Genomic DNA, 10,745 nt, shown 5'->3' with positions numbered 1-10,745 from the left:
TTTGTTTAGTACGCCGGCGATTCTCGCAGTGCGATAAGCGACACGGAATTTTCAAAATGCCGCGTAGACATTTATCGGCCGTAGAAGTTGCACGCATAATTGCGCTTATGCAACAAGGTTTTAGTATGCGTTATGTGGCGCAAAATATTGGTGCATCCGTGTTCGTAGTGAGTAGAGCTTGGTTACGATATCAAGACACGGGAAATTACACGAGACGTGAAGGTAGTGGTCGTTCTCGATTAACGACAAATAGACAAGATCGAGCCATTGTTCGTTATGCATTAGAAAGACGAATAATTACCGCAAGAAACATTCGCGATGACATTCATTTGTGCGCCATGTGTGCGAACAAACAATTCGCAACCGTTTGAGAGAAGCCGGTCTTCGTTCTCGTGTTCGTGCACAAGTACCAAGACTCACACTCGTACATCGCCAAGTACGTTATCAATTTGCGCCCGATCACATAAATTGGACCGCTGGGGATTGGAGAAATGTATATTTCTCCGACGAATCACGTTTTTGCCTTTATGGCAATGATGCTCGTATACGTACTTGGCGTCGACGAAATGAACGCTATGATCGACGTTGCGTTATGCCAATACGATCCTACAACGGCGGTTCCGTGATGGTGTGGGGGTGTATATCACTTACAAGACGAAGTGATCTAGTGATCCTGCCACCTCCGGCAATTGTTCGTGCAACGGGTGTTGCAACGAGTGTTCGTTATATCAACAATATTCTACGACCACACGTTTTGCTATTAAATCGAACCTGTCGGAACTTTATTTTTATGCAGGACAATGCTCGACCTCATACGGCGAATATAACGCGACGTTTTTTTCAACGACACGCAATTAGACTGTAAAATCATCCCGCCAATAGCCCGGACTTAAATCCAATCGAGCACATTTGGGATGAAATGGAACGACGATTAAGGCGTCGCGAGGAACAGCCGCGAAATTTAGAAGAATTGGGAGAAATTTTAACGGAAATTTGGCACAACATTCCGCAAGATCGTATTGCAAGATGTATAAGTATGCGAAAACGCTTGCAAGCAGTAATTGATCAGAGAGGAGGAAATACACACTATTGAACACTCATGCGCGCGCACGCATACACATACACACACACACACACACACACACAGCAGAGAGGGTTTGGAGTCATTAAATACTGCAGAAGTGACGAACTGCGGGGTCCTTATCTCTGCTGTGATACACACACACGCACACACACACACACACACACACACACACACGATGTGCAAAAATCCCACCGACAACCTCCACGTGGTGCACATTGGGTAATGCTAATGTCGGCGGTAGACGTCATTTTTCGGAAAAGTGTATTGTAAAAAATGTATATCTTCAAAGTCTTGTAACTCGGTCAAAAAAAATCGTAGAAAAAACTTTAAAAAAAGCATTTTGTAGAGAAAATGTATCTGTCGATCGACGTATCTCGACAAATCCAATGCAAGTGTCATACTTTATGGCACTTGCATTGGATTTGTCGAGAAAAATTTTTTATTGAGCTACAGGCTGTTAAAAATACGTTATTTTAAGGAAAAAACAGTGTATCCTTTTTGGGGCATAGTACTAAGAAATTGAGAAAATTTTTAAAAACCATTAATAGCATGTTAAAGCTGAAACTTCGAGCTTTAAAATGGTTTTTCGATTTTTTGTCTACGATGATTTTTCACGGAGTACGGATATCATTTGTAAAAAATGCAGGTTTAGCTTCAAAGTTGCGTAACTCGGTCAAAAAAAATCATAGAGAAATTTTTTAAAAACAGCATTTTGTAGGTAAAATGTTGTAGTTTATGAAATTTTACTTGAATTATTCGAAAAAAATTTGTTGGTCGATCTGCAAAGTGTCAAAGATACAAAATTTTAACGAACAAAACAAGGTGTGCTTTTTTTTAATGCGTAAGACAAGAAAGTTAAAAGAATTTTGAAAATCCGCTAGTAGAACGTTAAAGCTCGATCTTCAAGCTTCAAAATGCTTTTTTTATTTTTTACCTACGATGATTTTTCACCGAGTTACAGTCATTTGAAAATAGCCTAATTTTTGGTGTCTGGAAAGTGTTCCCTATTTTTTTTTGAGTAGTGTATCATTTTTGTTAATTTATCATGTTACACTCTCTTTTGGAGAATAACTGTAGGTGGTCCTTTAATTTTGTTAAACGTCTATTAATCTTTGCTGAAGACAGTATTTGAACTTCGTAAAAAAAAGCAAAAAAAAATGAAAAACTATCTTCCAAGGCTCATTTTAAAGAACAAAATTTTTCGATTATACATGGTGTTCGGAAAATTCCTACGAATATTTCGGAACGTGATTTGGGACCCCAAAAGAAGGAAAACAAACTACATAAACATAGGTCCGGAAATAAGTTGTTTCCGAGCCAGTCTTATGTTTAAAAAAATCGTATTTTATAGTCCGGGTCCCTTCTAAAATTTTTTTATTAAATTCCTAATTTTTTCATTTTTATTCCTTATTTTTTTAATTTTTTAATTTTATTATTTTTTTATTTAATATTTTTAAAAATTTTTTTAATTTTTTGATATTTGTAATTACATTTTTTTAACACATTATTTTTAAGTAAAATAAAATAAGGTGTTGAAAAAAATGTTAAGATTCAAATATTAAAAGAATAAGAAACGAAAATAAAAAATTAGGAATTTAATAAAAAAATTTTAGAAGGGATGCCACGCGGACTATAAAATACGATTTTTTATACATAAAAGTGGCTATAACTCGGAAACGACTTATTTCCGACATTATATTTAGTTATAATTAAACATCTAGCAGCGCTAAGTTCTTGTATATTAAAAAAACTTGGCGCTGCTAGATGTTTAATTATAACTAAATATAATGTTGTAAAATATAATAATTAGAGTAACTTAGAAAATTTATAATGATTTCCAATGTTGCTTAAATAATATTAAAGAAACTTAATCTGCAACTTACTTTGCGTAATTACTATTGTAACGCATACTTTACAAGTGTTATTTCTTTTACTGTTTTTTTTTATATAGCAGCGCCAAATTTGTAGTTTTTTATATTTAATGCTGTTTGTAGTTTTTTTTAAATATTTAAGGCTGTTATTTACATAAACTTATTCTGTTCTTATTAATACTTAACTGCATATCTACCCTGATTTCTGATATCAAACATGCTGTTTGTTACATTTATGAAATTCTTTTTTATCCAATTCTTATTGCTGTTCTTATCTAGCAGCGCCAAGTTTTTGTACATTAAAAATTTTTTATTTTAATAAAATTTTCACATTTTGTTTTTTTTCCTCTTTAATTCTTTGAAATTAATGTTAGATATTCCATTGAAACTTATTAAAATTGAATACATCCACTTGGGTTAAACACAAAAATTTTTCAATGGAAATACAAACATAAGTACTACTTGAATTTTGTATTAGAAAAACTTAATTATATCACCACTTGGATTAGACTGATTTTGTACTGGGTTAGCATAGAAAAACTTTTCTGTTAAAATATAAAAATATTACCACTTGGGTTTTAAAGAACAAAAAAATAAAGATTTGAAGTGCGTTTATTATATAACAGTTATTTCAAAATAATATATGCTCTTTATAATTGGCGCAATTTAAAGATTTCACACATTTTTTTGAATACATACCACTTGAATTAGAATAGAAAAATTTTTCAATAAATATACAAAGTACATTATAATACTTTGATTTTGTAGAATTAGCAGATTTAATTTTGTAGATTTAAAGTTAAACGTAATTACCACATGGGTTATCACTTTAATAGAAAATTTTTTCTGTTAAAGTACAAAAACAGTAGCACTTGGAATTACAAACGTGTTATTGGAACGATAGTGTAACAACACAATGATAGTAAGAAAGCCTTCTTCGGTCGCAGCTAGGTCTTAGTGCTTATATTCATTTGTGCGATTTTCTATACTTCTCCAAATTCAACAAAGATGTGCCCCGAATTAATTTTTGGTCGTAACACAGTGTTCGCGCTCTGACTTGAATCGAGAGACTGTGAGACGGCGAACGAAGTTTTGAGACGGAAACGGTTTCGGCGACTGCCCGACAAAGAGAATGTGAATCAACGCGAAGAAGATGTTCTTTTTTCTGACGGATCCGGAGATTGCCGCGCTCTGACTGTAACTAGCCCAACACAATTGGAACGGACACAATGCTCACGCACGCATCGACGTCTGTCGATAGCGGTACTAACCCGATCAAGGGAAGCGAGCTGTTTCCAAATTCACGCACTCTAACTTTCGCGTACTTTCTCGAGATTCAATTGCGACTGCGACGTGCTCGCGTCTCGCTCTCGCGCTTTATAAAGATAGCGATCCTTCCAGAAAGGCTCCGGCGGGAAACCGAGAGATCGTCAACAACATTCCGCTCTCCGGATCTTTCCAGAAGGATCGCCGAATTCCGAAGACGTTAATATTTGTCGCTACGTTGGATGGCAATTCAGCACGGCCCGAGCGCACGCTCCCGCTCGCCGTTTGCCACGCGCGAGTGCATGTTCGCGCTCGCGGCCGTGTCATCGCCTAACGACGGCCGGCCTTCGCTTCCCGCTCGCGAACGTCGGTCTCCCGCGAAATCGGGAAAAGAAACAACGCTTCGCACCCCGTCTCCGTCTCTCGCGCCATCCCGAACATCCCGCCCGCCTCGCCCGAATCATTTTTCGGGCGACATGCCCAGGTCGAGCCTTGGGGTCCCTCCGCGCCGGTTACCCGCAAGGCACTACAATCTCCCTGACGAGGAGCTCGTAAGGCGCAGCGGACAGCGCGAATCGCTGAAGTTTTATGTATAGGAAAGCGATAAATCTCACTCACATACACGCGGTAGTCATGGCGAGTCGCGTATAAAGAATAGAGGCGTTAACAAAGAAAGGAGCTAAACTCTATTATAGTCTATGTAACACTTAATGCGCTGGTATCCTAGACAGGTGCAATCGCCGATTCATGCACCGCGGGGGAGGCGCCTGAACCGTTAGTCAAGTGGCTTCCCATTCTCCTCGTTGTCGCAAACTGGCAGCAGGACGATCTTGACGATCGGACGCGTGAATGTCGACGCCGCTGTCCGGACGGTGACCACGCGAATTAGTCCATCCTCACCGGGATGAACTTGGACGATGCGCGCGAGCGGCCAGCGCGTAGGCGGCGTGGTCTCGCTCCGGATGAGGCACAGGCGTCCCACGTAGTAGTCGGCCACTCCCTTTAGCCACTTAGGTCGATGGACGAGAGAGTGCAGGTACTCGCGGGACCAGCGCTCCCAGAAGTGATCGCGCATCTGCTGTAGGAGCTGCCAGCGAGTCAGACGGTTGACAGGCAGCTCTGTCAGTGATGGCTCAGGCAAGGCCGTCAGCGGTCCCCCCACCAGGAAGTGACCGGGAGTCAAGGCCGACAAGTCCTCGAGATCGTCGGACAACGCCTGGAGCGGGCGAGAATTTAGGCAAGCTTCCACCTGAGCGAGGAGGGTGCTCATCTCCTCGAAGGTCAAGGTGGAGTCACCCAGAACTCGCCGCAAGTGGTGCTTCAGTGATTTCACCGCAGCCTCCCAAATACCGCCGAAGTGCGGTGCCGAGGGAGGATTGAACCTCCACTGAATCTGCTCCGTCGCCAGTCGACCGAGGATCCGGCGCAGCTCCTGGCTGCCCTCAGTGAAGAAGGCCCGCAACTGGGCGTCGGCGCCGACAAAATTCGTCCCGCAGTCACTTCAGATCGTGTGACAAAGACCACGACGCGATACAAACCGCCGCAAAGCGGCCAGGAACGCGTCGGCAGTGTAATCCGATACCGCCTCGAGATGGACCGCTCGAGTAGTCAGGCAGACAAACACGGCGATAAATGCCTTGTACGAGCGCTGGCCACGTCCCCTACTGGTCCGCAGCTGGATGGGCCCGGCGTAGTCCACGCCAGTGCTGAAAAAAGGCCGCGCGGGAGTGACTCGATCCCGCGGCAGACTCCCCATCAGCTGCTGCGGAATGGCCGCCCGCAGGTAACGCAACGACGCAACCACAGCTTGACGACGGCTCTCCCGCGCGGGATCCAGTAGCGCTGTCGGATCGCTCCAAGAGTCATCTGGACCCCGCCGTGCAACGAACAGCGGTGGCTAGTCTCCACCATCAGACGTGTCAGGTGAGAATCGCCTGGGAGAATGACTGGATGTCGTTCGTCGTACGCCAGGAGAGAGTGCTTAATTCGGCCACCCACGCGCAAAAGGCCTTGAGAATCTAAAAATGGACATAATCGTAAAAGTGAACTGGAGGAGGGTAGAGGTTGGTGTTGCTGAAGAGCTCGTAAGTCGGGCCTGTAATATCCAGCCTGGACTCGCCGGATTCAGGTCAGCCTGGCCCCCTTCAGTTCGTCCACCGTCAGCTCGGGCCCATCGGCAGGTCCGCGGAGAAGCCACCTATGACATCAGGCGGTCACACGCAGCAGCCGGCGGAGTGACGAGAATCGTCGGAGCTCGTCAGGTTCCTCCACGAGAGCGGGCGCAGTCCTGACCGCATGGATCGATAGCTTTGCCTCCGGCCAGCCATCCTCGTCGGGCATGGCAGCGTCGCAGGGCCAAGTCGAGGGAGCCGTCCGGAGCCAAGGCGGCCCCTGCCACCAGAGAGAGTGCTTCACTAGCTCTCCGGGGACAAACCACGAGAGGCGCAGTCGGCAGGATTCTCGAGTCCAGGCACGTGGTGCCACAGAGCGTCCGGGACCCTGGTCTGGATATCGGCCACGCGGTTGGCAACGAAGGTTTTCCATCGGGTCGGGTGACCGCGTATCCATCCCAAGGCAACCGTGGAGTCCGACCACAGGTGAATCCGAAGCCGATCCAGGCCGAGCGCGGAACAGACATGAGAGGTGAGCTTAGCCAGGAGAGCGGCGGCGCACAGCTCCAACCGAGGCAGCGAAACCGTCTTCAGAGGAGCGACCTTGGTCTTGGCCGCCACCAGACTCGTCCGCCAAGAGTCGTCGACGCTGGTCCTCATGTATAGCACCGCCGCGTAGGCACGCTCAGAAGCGTCGGCAAAGCCATGGATTTCCGCAGCGTCGACCGGCCATGCAACGTCCAACCAGCGAGGAACTCGGATACATTCGAGCCGAGGAAGCTCCTCCGCGTAGGCATACCACTGTCGAGCGGCAGCTCGGAGGAGCTTCCTCGTCCAGCGGGTCGTCCCACGCTAATCCCAGCAGCCAGGTAGCCTGAAAAGCGATTTTTGCCCTCACCACCACAGAAGCCAACCAACCGAGGGGATCGAAGAGGCGTGCAGTAAATGAGAGCACCGATCTCTTTGTGACGTCAGTCAGCGTGGCCTCCGGAACGGCGAAGGAGAACTCATCAGTGGCTGGATGCCACCGCAGACCCAGAGTCCCTTGCGTCTCGTGTGGCCGCCAATCCCGAAGGTCCCGCTGCATCCGGTGTTCCGCAGGAACGTCAGCTAAGATAGCTGCATCGTTTGCCGACCACTTGCGCAGGAGAAAGCCGCCCGCCATGCACAATCCGATCAGCTGCCGTTGCAGCTTGCACGCCTCCTCCAAGGTAGAGGCGCCGGTTAAGATATCGTCCATGTAAACTTCCCCCCGAAGAGCTCGAGCCCCTAGGGGGTAGTTATCAGCCTCGTCGTCGGTCAGCTGGAGAAGAGTGCGCATTGCCAAGAATGGAGCGCACGCCAACCCGTAAGTAACGGTGTTTAGGCGATACTCTATCACCTCGTCCTGAGGATGGTATCGCTACAAGATGCGCTGAAGATCCCGGTCCTCAGGGTGGACCAGAATCTGCCGGTACATTTTTTCTATGTCCGTGGCAAGGACGTAGCAAGGAAGTCGCCACCTCAGGAGAACGTCGGCGAGTGGAGGCAGCAGGTTCTGGCCCACCAGGAGGCTCCGGTTGAGAGAATCGCCGGACTGGACCGTCGTAGAACCATTGAAGACTACACGCAGCTTTGTGGTGGAACTGGACTCCCGCAGGACCCCGTGTTGATGTAGATAGTTTACACGATCCTCGGCAGCTCGGTCAGCTCGCACCGGTGTCATGTGGCCCAAGTCTTCATACTGCCTCATGAAGTCCACGTACATATGACGCACTCGTGCCAATCGCTTCTCCGTGCCCGTCAGAACACGGGAAGCGGCATGCTTGGTGGCTGCCATGTCGGGCAGAGGGGCAACCACTGGCAGCCGCACGACGTAACAGCCATCCGACTGTCGGCTATGTGAACGTCGGTAGAGATCCTCACACTCCTGCTCGGAGGGAGTGAGGGGCGCAGGACCCGTGGGCAGGTCATCCAACTGCCAGAAGTTCCTCACCAGACTGAAAAGGTCCTCCTCGATCCTGCATTGCAGGGACAGTGAGCGGTCGGGGGGCCCCGCTGGACCGACTGGTCCGGAGACTAACCATCCCAGCGCAGTGAGTTGTGCAGCAGGCTGGCCTCGCTCGCCCAGCCTCGCTCCCGTTCGAATAATGGTGCTGTAAACGTCTACTCCTAGAAGGATGTCCACCGGATCTAGCTCTAGAAACTCCAGGTCGGCGAGGGTGATACCGCTCAAGTGTGACCAGGCGCTCGGAGCCGCCCGGAAACCGCTCTCGTACAACGTTATTCGCGGAAGAACTAACGCAGAGACCAGCAACGACGGACCGCCCTCCCGAGGCGATACCTGCAGCTCGACGAGACTGCGCGATACCCCGGATTTCTTCCCACAGACCCCGAAGACGGCGAAGGCCGATCGCGATCGCGGCAATCGCAGTCGTTGGGCCAGTGATTTCGTCACCAGCGACGTCTCCGCTCCCGTGTCGACCAGTGCCCGCACGACGTGGTCGACATAGCAGCGATCCCTCACTCGGACGCGAGCGGTTTGCAGTAGCATGGCCATTTGAACTTTCTTCTGCAATCTCGCGAGATGAGTATTTACAACCGCGACAGCGGAGTATGCGTCGTGCAAGGTTGAGTGATAACGCTCATTGCACGACAGGCACAATTTTTTCGACGGACAATCGGCAAGCTTGTGCTTGCCGAGGCAGTTGACACACAATTCATTGGAAGACGCGAACTGCTTCCGCTCGACAGCCGTCTTGTTGAGATACGATTCGCACTGGCCCACTGGCGTAGTGGTCCTGATTGCAAAGGAAGCAGCGGCCTCGCTGGCTTCTCTGCGTACGCACCTGTAAGGCTTGTTTTTGACGAAGGGCACTTGAGGAAGCCTTCGTCGAGCCAGCCTCGCTCTTCGAGATAGTCAGCGACTCGAGAGTCCGCATCCTTTGATTGATGAACACGAGCAGCTCGTCTAGGGACGACGGTTCCGCCGTACGACTAAGTTGCGTTTCCCATTCCCGCCGTGACACCGAATCGAGAAGGCCCGTAATTAATTGCACGCAAAGGTCATCACTACGCGTCAAGGGGCGACCGATCCCTTCTAACGACCCGACGGTTCTCTGTACGCAATAATATATTTTGCGGAGATCAACGGCCGACTCACCCTTCATCTTAGGTAGTGACAGAAGTCGTGAGATGTATGACTTCGCCAGGAGCCTCTTGTTCTCGTAATGCTCCTTCAGTGCTCGCCAGGTACGCTCGAAGTTGGCTTCAGTCGTGGGTAGCTGGCGAGTAACCTGCTCAGCCTCTCCCTTCAGGCTGGTCTTCAAGTAATGGAGCTTTTCAACCGGCGTGGCGGATTGATTGCTAATAATCAGCGAAGAGAAATGGTCACGAAAGGCTGGCCAGTCCTCGTACTGACCGGAGAATTGTGGTATTGAAATGCGAGGCAACCTCGCAACGACGGGGGCCGCGGCCGCGACGGTTGGAGCAGCGGCCGCGATGACGGCAGCAGACGTCGCAGCGGGAGCTGCGACGGGAGCGGCGACTATCGCATGGCCCGGACCGCGCATCGCGCGCATATCGTCAAGGTACTTGCCCTTCTGCACGTGAAAGGATATATCGGCCTTGAGCATCAGATCGCCTGTCAAGTACTCGTGGTCCTCAAGGTCGTCCCCGTACTCGATGAGTAGCTGCTCATGTCGAGTGACGAATTTGCCCCAATAACTCTCCAAGGTCTGGAGGTGGGCTTCCAGTAGCCCGAGCGTTATGTTGGCTTCTCCCGACTTCCTCATGTTCTCGTAGGATCGCGAGAGAAGCCCGAACAGGTCATGCTGAGCTTGCACGAGATCTTCCCAAGGATTAGCCATTTTTATATTGCGGAGTCAAGCTCACCGAACGATAGTCCACGAATATCACCGTCACGTCACAGCACTCACTCCAAAAATCCGGCACCGGCAACGCGGAGATCCGGCTCGAAGAACCAGCAAATGTTCGCGCTCTGACTTGAATCGAGAGACTGTGAGACGGCAAACGAAGTTTTGAGACGGAGACGGTTTCGGCGACTGCCCGACAAAGAGAATGTGAGTCAACGCGAAGAAAATGTTCTTTTTTCTGACGGATCCGGAGATTGCCGCGCTCTGACTGTAACTAGCCCAACACAATTGGAACGGACACAATGCGTGAGCATGCGTGAGCACGCATCGACGTCTGTCGATAGCGGTACTAACCCGATCAAGGGAAGCGACCTGTTTCCAAATTCACGCACTCTAACTTTCGTGTACTATCTACCTCGAGATTCAATTGCGACTGCGACGCGCGTCTCGCTCTCGCGCTTTATAAAGACAGCGATCCTTCCAGAAAGACTCCGGCGGGAAACCGAGAGATCGTCAACAACATTCCGCTCTCCGAATCTTTCCAGAAGGATCGCGAAGA

General features: G+C 48.7%; 3 protein-coding genes across 3 annotated transcripts; all 3 read right to left on the bottom strand.

The window, feature by feature from the left end:
• Window positions 1-4,996: 4,996 nt before the first annotated feature.
• LOC105196225 lies at window positions 4,997-6,992 on the bottom strand. The gene is made up of 2 exons (XM_039447593.1): window positions 6,637-6,992; window positions 4,997-5,720 (listed from the first exon to the last, which is right to left on the bottom strand). Exons 1-2 carry the CDS (start codon window positions 6,990-6,992, stop codon window positions 4,997-4,999), a joined length of 1,080 nt encoding a protein of 359 aa, XP_039303527.1.
• Window positions 6,993-7,734: 742 nt separating this feature from the next.
• Window positions 7,735-8,871, bottom strand: LOC105194002. Its single transcript, XM_011158693.1, has one exon. It carries the CDS (start codon window positions 8,869-8,871, stop codon window positions 7,735-7,737), a length of 1,137 nt encoding a protein of 378 aa, XP_011156995.1.
• A 160-nt stretch (window positions 8,872-9,031) lies between these two features.
• Window positions 9,032-10,180, bottom strand: LOC105194001. Its single transcript, XM_011158692.2, has one exon. The coding sequence runs from the start codon at window positions 10,178-10,180 to the stop codon at window positions 9,032-9,034; it is 1,149 nt and encodes a 382-aa protein (XP_011156994.1).
• Between the last annotated feature and the right edge of the window lie 565 nt (window positions 10,181-10,745).

The sequence above is a fragment of the Solenopsis invicta genome, chromosome 3 (assembly GCF_016802725.1).
Source record: "Solenopsis invicta isolate M01_SB chromosome 3, UNIL_Sinv_3.0, whole genome shotgun sequence".
NCBI classification, from domain to species: Eukaryota; Metazoa; Arthropoda; class Insecta; order Hymenoptera; family Formicidae; genus Solenopsis; species Solenopsis invicta.
This window is presented reverse-complemented; position numbering and strand designations above follow the sequence as displayed.